The sequence below is a fragment of the Sinocyclocheilus anshuiensis genome, unplaced genomic scaffold, assembly GCF_001515605.1.
Source record: "Sinocyclocheilus anshuiensis isolate Anshui unplaced genomic scaffold, SAMN03320099.WGS_v1.1 scaffold277, whole genome shotgun sequence".
In the NCBI taxonomy this organism is placed as follows: Eukaryota; Metazoa; Chordata; class Actinopteri; order Cypriniformes; family Cyprinidae; genus Sinocyclocheilus; species Sinocyclocheilus anshuiensis.
In genome coordinates, this window is record NW_015536463.1 from 857,531 (window position 1) to 869,919 (window position 12,389).

A 12,389-nucleotide genomic window follows, 5' to 3' on the forward strand; every position below is an offset into this window, starting at 1 on the left:
TTTTCGAACCACCAAGCATGAGAGCATGTTCTAGTACACCCCCAAAACAAAATCAAGACTTTGTAAAAGAGCATAATAGGACCACTTTAATATAATGATGTTGAACATAGTTTTAGGTCAAATTCCCACTTGAATAGCTAAAGATAAGTTGGGTTGAGAATAAAAGTACAAAAACTAGTTATAGACCAAGACATAGGCTAATAAATCAGCCAATATTTGGCTATTTCAACATAATTGGCCAACCAGACAAATGCAGATACTAATCAACAGAACTGGGGCCTGATGTATAAACGCAATTTTTCACGCACATATCGGGATTTATAAAAAATAAACTATAGGCGTAAATATGTGCGCACCGTACGGACACTCTAGACCAGTGTTTCTCAACCAGGGGTCCACGCCTCACAGACTAGTGGTCCTTGACGTAAGGTATAAATCCGTATAAAGTATGAATTTTTGTATAAATGTTGTATATTTTGACATGACATGTTCCCATGAAAGAAAAATCCAATATAGCTGATGATATGACCAAATACTGGACAAGTCAACTAACTTGAATTATACTTGACTGCATTTGGTCCTCACAAAGACACAAATGATACATAGATGAGTCAATTTTGTTCTGGGGGTCCTTGAGGATGGTTCTGAATTGGACTGGGGTCCGGTATGCCAAAAGGTTGAGATTCACTGCTCTAGACCATGCGTACGCACTCTTTTACTGGAGTGGAAGCAAACAGAATGATTTTAAAGTCTGTTTTACATTTGACATACACATTTAGATTAAATATGACACTCTGAATAATGAAGTTAAGCACTGAAATTTCATGAAAATATTATCCAGAAATTACAACATTTGTATATGAATTTAAACAGAAATATTTGCAGTGGATGTGCTGCTTTCGAACAAGTTTCCTGTGGTATGTGATTTAATGTTTTAATCACAGCGAGGATTGCTTGGCGTATGACAATTCCGCTTTAAATTGTGTTCTAAATAGCAAAACTCATGTTCTGAGAAAATACTTTTGCACGAATAATAATCATTGATGTGAACTTGATTCGTCTGATGCTTTGGAACACAGATGGTAACGACAGACATAAGGATGCGCTCGTTGATCAAACAGTCCATTGGCTGGGTTGAACAGGTCCGATGACAGTAACTGTTCACTGGTGTCGCGCACAGACAGTAGCCTAATGATAACTCTTTCGTACTCTTCCCAATATTGTGACAGACACCATATTTAAAAGATAGACTTTGAAGGAAACTGTAAGATATGCGCGTTTTATTTTCAAAATGTTTTGTTATTGTTATTATTAGTGAGTCAGACAGCTACACTGCAAAAAAAATAAGGCCTATCTCTTTCCATAAAAATATAGGCTATAAACATTCTAAAATATATGTTTACCTTTTAGGCAAATTGCATAAATTAGAATAGTGATGTCTCAAAACGCATTTATAGTCCGTATCTCATATTTTCCTAACGTGTTGTAGGCTACCCTTAACTACGTTAAACATGGTGCCACGTGGATGGAAATATGCATGGAAATGATATGCAGATGACGTTATGCATATTAAAACTAGGCGTTGTAAGCTCCATATATGGCTATTTCGGGGAGGAGACGGGGTGGAGATTCATGTACGCACAATCTTCCGCTGACTGGGTATTACAAAGGGACTTTTGCGCAGGTTCTGGCATACGCATGGCTTTATAAATCTGAAAACTTTGTGAAAACTTGTGCGTACGCACACATTTAGGATGAAATCTACGTAAAGTTTTATACATGAGGCCCCAGGTCTTTTTCTATTTCATAATCATAGTTTTTATTAATATTTGAATTACTTTTCATTTTTATATTTTCTGCTTACATTTTTATTTTAATTAAAGTTTAAGTAATTTTGTTGTTTGTTAGTTTTAAAAGAAAAAACATGTTTATATCATTTTTTACTTTTTCAGTTTTAGTAATAGTTATAAGTATTTTTTCTTTCCTTTTTTCAATTTATTATGGTTTTAGTTAACTAATAAAAAAAAAACAATTAAAAATTATTTCAAGTTTTTGTAATTATGTCAAATGTGTACATCTTATTTACTGGAAAAAAAAATATTATCATGAACTTGTATTATAAAATACTTATGACCATCCACCACCTTTAGATATTGCTATTGGCATCAGCTGATGAATCAGAAATATGTTTCAGATTTAGTACAAGTTAAACTCAATCAACAGCGTTTGTGGCATGTTGTTGACTAATACCACAAAAATAATTATCATTTCCTGATTATCTAACTTTCTTCTTGTATTAATCAACATTTATTGTGATAACGAACCCAGAATAACGATCCTTTTAAAAACACTTTTCTGTATCAACCACTGACAAAAACACATACAGGCAGCAATGCTCCTCTGAACTCAAAACAGTGTAGTCAGTTTATTTCAGGGCATTCAGTCTCACCTTATAGCTGCATCCCCCAGGTTATCTTCTAATATAACCTCTCTTTCTCTTTGTCTGTGTGTTCTAGTTGTCATTGCTGTGGTGGTTCTGATCCTGATCCTCCTCCTGGCCGTCATTCTGCGATACATGTACAAGCACAAGGGCACGTATCATACCAATGAGGCCAAGGGCACAGAGTTCGCAGAGACAGCAGACACTGCTCTGCGTGGAGACCCTGCCCTGCAGGACGCCATTGATGAGAGCAAGAAAGAGTATTTCATATGAGACACAATAGCTGGCCCTTTATACACGTCATATAATAAACACTTACAGGCTCACATGATGCCTCAACCCTGTTTGCTGGAGCGGTGAAGTAACTGACTGAGCTCCCCGCAAACAGAAACAAACACAAAGAGTATTGTGAAATTTCTTCTATATTTCAATATCTGAGATCGTTTATATTTATTTGTTCCTCAAAAAGAGGTAATATTGGGTACAGGTGAAAGAATATGCCACACTCCTTGTAAAGCTGAGTGTCTGAACAAACATCAGCTCAGGAGAATGAGATGGTATTCAGATGAAGGGAAGGAAAGTCTTTGATCTCATTAGACAGAATGTGAATGATAGGTAATATACGAAGACATTGAAATCAACACTGTTAAAAAACAAGAATGTGAAATTAATTGGTCTCATATGTATATTCTATATACTGTATATGACATATGTGACCCTGGACCATAAAAATGGTCTTTAGGGTCAATATTTTGAAATTGAGATTTATGGATCATCTGAAAGCTGAATAAATAAGCTTTCGGTTGATGTGTGGTTTGTTAGGATAGGACAATATTTGGCCGAGATACAACTATTTGAAAATCTGGAATCTGAGGGTGCAAAAAAATCGAAATGCTGAGAAAACCGCCTTTAAAGTTATCCAAATGAAGTTCTTAGCAATGCATATTACTAATCAAAAATTAAGTGTTAATATATTTACGGTAGGAAATTTACAAAGTATCTTCATGGAACATGATCTTTACTTAAAGGGGTCATATGATGCTACACATTTACTCGAATTGTTATGCTGATAATACAATTTGTAAGGAAGAATGCATTAAATAGCGAAGTATTTCTGGGTAAACTTTTTCAAAATACACACACACACACACATCTCTTTGCTGAGCCGCGGCGGTCTCGGTGAATGAGCAGCATCCACAACTGAATGGAACAAAAAGTGTTGAACTTGAAAATTGTTTATGTGCAAGTGCACTTGCTAATTGAAGGCGGATTGTATAAAATGGATTTTAAAAAAAAAACGTTTATTAACGAGCTGCAGTTTTATTATATCACGTGCTGGCACAGATGCAGTATATTAACGCCACGGGTCATCAATAAGGTGCAGATTCGTCCTCAATTTGTGTTTCCAACAGTATTTCCAACACACTTTTTCACCAACCTCACCTGTACCTCACACCAAATTTCAGGCCGTGTAGATAGGCAAGCATAGCCTATCACCCCTGCATATATAATAATCAGGTATCGGATTAATGTATATCTTCTTAAGAAAGAAGAAAGAAGTAAGAAGTTACATTTTAAGAAGTTTGTTCATTTTTTTTAAGAACATCTTTTTTAAAAGATGAAAACAGCTTTAGTGGTGTCTGATTGTATGGCAGTTCTTGCCAAAGGCTCACCGATCAACTCAATATTAAACACACCTCAAAAGCATCTTTTTGCTCGACCTGCAGATTAATCTAATGATCATTATAAACATGCACACTATTTTCTTTGTGACTGACTTTCGGGAGTTCAGTACTCAATGTCACATTTTTAATGCTCCATGTTTTTTAAATAGTTACTTTCAAAGAGCCTGTCTTAAGATCTCAACTTTCTTGCACTTGTCCCAGAACATAAAACTCGTTATCCAGCAGTTCAGCTTTTAAGAATCTTTACTTAGACAGTAGGAAAAACAGTGAGGGAAAAGCCACTGTGTTATTAGAGGCAGAAATATGTCTTATACATATTAATATGTACATACACTTTTAGAAAAAAAAGGTAAAAAAAAAAGTTTTACCTTTTTAAAATATAAACCTTGTACCTAAAGGGTGCATATTAATACCTTAAAGGTACATATCAGTAAAAGGCACATATTAGTTCCTTTTGAAGCTTTTGTACATTGTTCTGTTTTTACTGTGGTGATTCTAAATGTAACTTTTTTTCTGCTTGTGGAAAAAAAAATTTTTTTTGAAGAATGTCTAGGATTTAATTGTTAGACTGATCTAATGAAATGTTGCTTTCTAATTAGAAGCAGTATTAGAGTTAGTCAGTGGAGTAAATAAATGAGAAAAGTATCTGCTTCAGATGCCTTAACTTTTTAATTTCATCTATAGTATTGCTTTGGCAACAAATAAAATGAATTATATCGCTTGTTGTTGTTACAGTTGCCTGTTTTTCAATTTCACAATTTTATTAGTATTGTGAAGTAAAAAGCACAATTCAAGAAAGAAAGACAGACAGAAAGAAAGAAAAAGAAATAGTACACCCCAAAATGAAAAGTGGGTTATCATTTACTCACCTTTGTGTCTTTCAAAACTTTCTTATAGCATATTGTCTGAGCTGCTCTTTACTATAAAGTAAAAGTAAACAGCTGTCAAGCAAGATTTTTAGTTAAATTTAGTTGTAAAATGGCTCAGAAGACTTGGAATACAGTTCATGAGTCATATTTCCTTTTATGAGGCTATTATGGCGCTGTTTTTGCTAAAATCCTCTTTTGTTTTCCACAGAGAAAACATAGTCATTCAGGTTTGGAACGACGTGAGGGTGAGTAAATGATGACAGAATTTTCATTTTTGCATGAACTATTTCCTTTAAGCTCACAGCAACTGACAGTAAAGAGAGCTCATGCTATGCTCAGTTTAGTGATTTTGGATCAAACAACCAGGCCTCGAGCCATTGATAGTTTCAGTTCCTCTTCATGGGGGAGTAATTAGTACAGGTGTTGCATTTTTCACTCCTGGGAAACCAGAATGTGCAAATAAAATACTGAAATATTATCTCATGCAAACAGCTCGTATGGCAGTGGGATGTTGAGTGCTATAAATATGATTTGAGTTGATGCGTACTGTGATAAATCATTTTTCAATGAGATCTCTTCTGGAAGATTTTTACCAAAAAATGTACACGTTATTCAAAGGCCAGTACAGATGCTGATGCAACAAAATGAAAATGCCAGCCACTTTGGAGGTGAGCTACACCACGAGAATCCGACACGAGTGAGAGATATTTTTCTTTTGATTAATACTTTGCTTCAAGGATGGAGGCTGAAAATAAGCCCTGAGCACCAAATCTCATCTCACCTTCTCACCCCCCTCTTCCTACGTCTGACGCTCTTGATTAATGACACCTCACCACTAAAGGTTTCTGCTGCATTTTTTTTTTTATGTGAATTTAACATCTGAAAGGACAGTTTTGTGTAATAGCTAGACTGCCTGTCATCACATATATTTTGATAATCAACACTGACACCTCTATGATTAATCATCCACAAACAGGAGTGAAGTGTGCATGAGGACACAATTATCACCTCCCACAATGCTCCAACACAAATGTTTGTTTCCTACAGTCACATCACTTCATCATTTCTTAACTGCTTCTGAAAACATTTGAAACTTTAAACATGTTCCCAGAGTTTTGACAACAGCGAACTGTTAAAAGAGGATAAAAAGGATTAAAAAAAGCATATTTTGAAATATGCTTTCAAAAAGTCTACAAGAAGGCTAAGAAGAAGAAAAAAATGAAAATTTGCTGAAAATGTACTCAACCTTTGTTTGAGTTTGTTTCTTCATAGGAACAGATTTGGAGAATGCATTACATCACTTGCTCATCCTCTGAATGTAAATGGGTGCCGTTACAATGAGAGTCCAAACAACTAATAAAAACAATAATCTGCATGACTCCAATCCATCAGTTAATGTCTTGTGAAGTGAAAAGCTGCGTGTTCATAAGAAACAAATCCATAATTAATACTTTTAAACTTTAAAAGTTGCTACTGGCAAAAATACCTAAAATAGTCAATAATCCATAATAACGCTTCCTCCAGTGAAAAATCCATCCTCTGTTGTCCTCTCACGTCAAAATCTTTTTTAAATCAGTTTTAACTGTTTTCATTGAGCATATTTCTCTCCTGATTCAGACAGGACAACTTTTTCACTGGAAAAAAGCAATATTATGGAGGAGTCATATTTTACCCAGAAACAATGGTTTTAAGTTAAAAACATCTTAATGGTGGATTTGTTCATTACAAATATGCAGCTATTCGCTTCACGATACATTAATTGATGGACTGGAGTCATTGGATTCACTGCCGAGGATTAATTGGTGAGTAAGTGATGTATTGCAGAATTTCTCCAAATCTGATGTGATGAAGAAGGAACTAAGAAGAAACGTCATCTTAGATGACCTGTACATTTCTTGCAAATTTTCATTTTGAGGTTAACTCTTCCTTTAATATACACCTGGCTGTCATTTTCTACTGAACTAAGACCTGCCTTGAAAAGTACTGTGTAGCTATATTTTAAGGGTGCATTTCTCCCTGTAACATTAACATAGCATATTTTACTCAAGACAGAAATGATCTATTGCAATGAGCAATATGTCAATAATGCAGCTTTTTTCTGTTGTGTGGAAGTCAAGCAGACTTGAAATAAGATAGGGATTTGTCAACATTACAATACAAAAGTGAACAGAAACTACATCAAATGAACACAAAGAAGCCATCAGCACATCAGTTTTCCACTTTTCATGCAGGACGCTCCTCTGTGACATTTCTGATGATTGAGTATTCAGAATCTCTCTTCACATAAAGTACAGCAGCTCTTGCCAAGCACAGATTGCTTTTGTAACATTTTGATTTTACTAAAATAACACTGGAGGGGAATAAAGTCGCAAGATTTTCCCCAACTGAGTTTAAAGATTGACAGGCTGTTAAATTCACAAGCGCTGAATATCAAAGCGACAGCTTCAATACAGAGGCTTTTGCTATTAGCAGCTGCTTTCCCAATTCATATTTTTCAAAAGTTTGCTTCTTTTGTTTTTACCACAAGGGCACTTACACTACTGTTCAAAAGTTTGGAGTCAGTAAGCAGCAGTAAATGATCAAAAGTGACAGTAAAGCCATTTATAATGTAACAAAGATTTCTATTTCAAATAAAATGATGTGCTTTTGTACTTTTATTCATATTTGTGGAGTACAATTTCCACAAAAATATTAAGCAGCACGACTGTTTTATTAGCATTAATATTAATAATAAATGTTTTCTGAGCACCAAATCAGCATATTAGAATGATTTCTGAAGGATAATGTCACACTGAAGACTGGAGTAATGGCTGCTGAAAATTCAGCTTTGCATCACAGAAATAATTTATATTTAAAAAAATATTGCAATAGAAATCAGTTCTTTCAATTTATAATAATATTTCACAATATTATGGTTATACTGTATTTTTGATCAAACAAATACAGCCTTGGTAAGCATAAGAGACTTCTTCAGGATCAACAATCTTTTTATTTTATTTTCTGGCGATAAAAGAAATCTTACCGACCCCACACTTTTCAACAGTAGACTAAAAATTGTTACTTTCATATTTTTGATTATCTGAGATGCTGTTTAACTCCTGCAGACATAGGCTTTTGAGAACTGTCTGATTGTATCTGTATGGCATCAAGTCTGAATCCAAAGTTTTTATAATATGTTTTTCTACTAAGATGCCTTCATAGTTTTTTGAAGGCACCATTGATTTATCCTTTGCTGCCATAAACCAACATGTCATTTAGCAGATGTTTGAATTAAATTAAAAATGCCATGTTGTTTTTCAGTTTACTAAAGCACACTTGAATTTGTTCTTGATCATTAGACATTACGTTGGCACCATGGAAGTCTGTCTGAAGCAGTTTCCCTAGGAGGTTCCTTCATACAAACATGCTGCTGCCTGTGAAGTCACTAACTGACTGGGCAGCAAAACAGCTGCATTTGGCTTCAGACAGCTTCACACATCCTCTGATGTAAATCTCTAAACTTTGCATTTTGCAGTGTTTCAAATAAGAGAGATTGAGTAAATGTTGCCATAATGAACCACACTGTATATGTCTTTACAAACCTGTATGAGAGCGAGAGAAAGAGAAGATGAGAGGTGAAGTATACACTATGATTTCCATTAACCTACTTTCCCCTCCTCATTCTGAATTCAGCCGTCGGTGCACTGGGATCACACTCTTTCCTCCCTGACATAATGCTGAAAACAACATAGCATCTCCAACCACAGCTCAGCAGAGACTGTTCCAGATCTGCTCTCTCCATCCAGCTGTGTGTCACTGGCAGGGCCAGAGCTGTGGCACAGAAGGCTGACATCTGTCCTTAGTGGGGTGGATTGAGGGAGCTGCTCTGCACAACTGGAAATCCAGCGGATATATTTAGAGCATGAGGACAAGGTTGTTCATCTTGAAAATGACTGTGACTCTGGGCAACCTTGATGCCCTCTGCAGCTCCACAGGAGAGCGTGGCCTGGCTCCGTTTACTGAACTCGCTTAAATCCACAGCCAAGCTACTTTGATTCCTCCTCTGTCAGAGGACTTATACGTACTCGGGTTGGTGGAGAGCAGCTTATCAGACATGAATAAAATTAATCTTTTTTGGTTCTGTTTTTCAAATCAAGATGATCAAAGGACAACTCAGATGAACTCAACTGGTATTTCACTTTGAAAAAGTTGGTTTTGATGATATTCTTTTTGTCATGTATTTTATTTTAGGTGTTGTAATGTTTTGTTTAGACTTGTTTTATCTTTAGTCTTATCTAAAGATTAGTTCTATATTGTTTTTAAAGTTTGTGCATGTATGATTTTACAAAATTATGAAAAAATAACAAATTGAAAAAAATATATTATTAAACCATTTTTAATAATTTAACATAATTTAAAAAACCTATCAAATCTATATTTTTTTAACAATTTAAAATAAATTAATATGTTCAAGCATGTTTTCGAAACTAAATTAGCAAAGTTAGAGATGTCGTCTTTTCAGTGTTTAGTAGATTTAATAGATTTTTAGGTCATGCTTTATTTTAAGGTCCAATTCTCATTATTAACAAATTATTAACTACAACTTTTTCCTCAATAAACTCCTAATTTGCTGCTTATTAATAGTTAGTAAGGTAGTTGTTAAATTTAGGTATTAAGATTAGGGATGAAGAATATGGTCATGCAGAATATGTGCTTTATAAGTACTAATAAACAGCCAATATGTTAATAACATATAGCATGCTAAGAAGCAACTAGTTAATAGTGAGAATTGGTCCCTAAAATAAAGTGTCACCGATTTTCAGTCTTAAGCTTTAAAAAAAAAACATTATAAAAATAAGTATTACAATAACAATACAAAAAGTAACCATTTCAATATTAGTTTATAACAAAATGTTTAATAATTGTTAACATAATATATTTTATAATTTAGCAAGAAGACAACAGTCAACTAGAAAATTTCACTTGTTTTTAAAAATCTAATTTTTGTGTCCTGTCCAATCAAGCTGTAATTTGATCAAATTATGCAAAAAGTGTGAAAATATTCTACACAGTCCTCATCATCCATTGCATCTGTTTCCTGTCAAAAAAATTTTATGACAAAGATACACAACTTAAGTCATACTATTGATTCCTGTTAGTGCTAACAATCTGCTGCAAATGACAGTCATCTTCAGTGTGCAGATATTTACTGTAAATCACAGTAATGATGCCAGTGACAGTGATTCTCTGGCAGTCTTTTATTATCTTTTTGAGAAACAAATTGAGACAGAAAATACTTCGAAATAGCCAATGGTCCTTAAAGGACACTTGCACGGTGCCATTTGTAAACGCCTGATGAAATTTCCATATCGAGTCAGCATTCTAGGACAGTGTTAACTCTCTTGAGGGAACAAACTGCTCACCACAGAACATTAGACAGTACAGGGGATGTATGAAATAACATAAACACAATATGAAAAAGGAAACCGTTTGTAACCAAGGCTCGCAGGCTGTTTCCTACATCCGGACAGGTTTACGTCTGGACAAAGGATGTTAGCTGTTAAATGTGGTGAGGGATCTGTACTAGTGTGGGCAGTCATCTTGGCAAAGTCATTATATCTGATGTTTGCTCAGCCAAGTAATATGAGGTTTTTACAGGATCAGGTACATGATATGTTCCTAACACGGTTACCTCATGACATTCCAATATACCAGTGCGATGGTGCCCCCATAAAAACAGAGAATTTGGTTTTATAAGCACCAAGTTGAGAAAATAACTTTTCCTGACCTCCCCAATGACCAGATCTGAACCTCTAATGGACATTCTAAAGCAGATTTCCACCTCGAAAAACTGTAGCCATTTCTTCTTGAAGAATGGTTAGGTTTCACTGCACTTAGAACTTTTGGGGTTTTTTATGACAGAATTTTAAGTACTGAAGCTATATTTAAAGAGAAAGTTCACCCAAAAATGATTCTGTAAAGTATATTCATCATTTACTCACCCTCATGTCATTCCAGAGATATTTATATACAATTACAATTTAATAATTTGGGTTACTATTCCATTTTATTGTATGGACGAAAAATATATATACTTTTTCTTTTGTGTTCCAGAGAATAAAGAAAGTCTTACAGGTTTGGAATGACATGAGGGTGAGTGATGATGAAAGAATTAACATTTTTGGGTGAACTATTCCTTTAAGGCAAAGAATGGCCATATATCTTGTGTTCAAAAGAGGGTCCAATGTAATGAATTAATAAGCTACCATAAACATAGGTGTGTAGGTTCAAATGTAGGCTACTAAACTCTAAAATAATTGCCAATATTTTATCACAAAAAAAATAAAAAAATAAATAACATTCTGCAAGCCATCTTAACAAATTGTGCTTAAATAGTGCTTTGCTGCATTTAAATTAAGTCAGTGTCATGTTTTTATCACAAACATGCCTCTTTATATATCTTTACTTGGTCCGAAACTTGTTTTCTGTTGATCATGGCAGCAATAATTCATCAAAAAATAATCCAATGATGTACTGGAAGCATTATAATTGTCCATATGTATGGATGTATGATGTACTTGAGCACACTTTTGTCATTTAAAAAAAAAACCTGATTCAAGTGGCTGTGCAATGCTCTACAGTCACTGTTAAGTATGTCAGATTGCAGTAGTCTGCTGCATCCTTCTATACTCAGATCACAAATTGCCTTGTGCAAATTTTTTGGCCATGTTTTTATCATTGTCTAATTTGCATAATTATTTAAGTGAACTGAAAACAGCGCAGACAGCACATGCAAACTATTAAGACACCCCAAATGAATAGTGTAAAACACATGTACACATTAGGAATTGTTAAGAAAGGTTTGTTGTTTAAATATGCAAATGAAGTATTATGCTATTAAATTTTTCAGAAGAAACTCTGAATCAAATAAATTTTAATATTACGCAAAGATAATGCAAGTAAATACAACATGCAGTTTTTAAATGATGATTTCATTTATTAAGGGAAAAAAGCTGTCCAAACCTACCTGGCCCTACGTGAAAAATTAATTGCCCCCTCCTATTAAATCATGAAAGAACTGTGATTAACCACATTATTTTGGAAAGCTGAGTTCAATTTCACTAGCCACACGCAGGCCTGATTACTGCCAGACCTGTTGAATCAAGAAATCACTTAAATAGAACCTGTCTGACAAAGTGAAGCAAGCTTAAAGAGCAACACATCATGCCGCGATCTAAATTCAAGAACAGATGAGAAACAAAATAGTTGACATGTATCAGTAATTATCCCCAATACTTTTGGGCAAATATTCTGTGGACTGATGGGACAAAAGTTGAACTTTTTGGAAGGTGTGTGTCCCGTTACATTTGGCGTAAAACCAACACAGCATTTCATAAAAAGAGCATCATACCAAGA

General features: G+C 34.5%; 1 protein-coding gene across 2 annotated transcripts in view; it reads left to right on the forward strand.

Moving 5' to 3' along the window:
- Positions 1-3,178, forward strand: part of LOC107684853 (glycophorin-C-like) — a 26,917-nt gene extending 23,739 nt beyond the window's left edge. For both annotated transcript variants that reach the window (XM_016481260.1, XM_016481330.1), the window contains one exon: positions 2,517-3,178. In XM_016481260.1, the coding sequence (XP_016336746.1) occupies positions 2,517-2,713 (197 nt within the window). In that variant the 3' untranslated portion in view covers positions 2,714-3,178. The remainder of the gene's footprint in view (positions 1-2,516) is intronic.
- Positions 3,179-12,389: the final 9,211 nt, after the last annotated feature.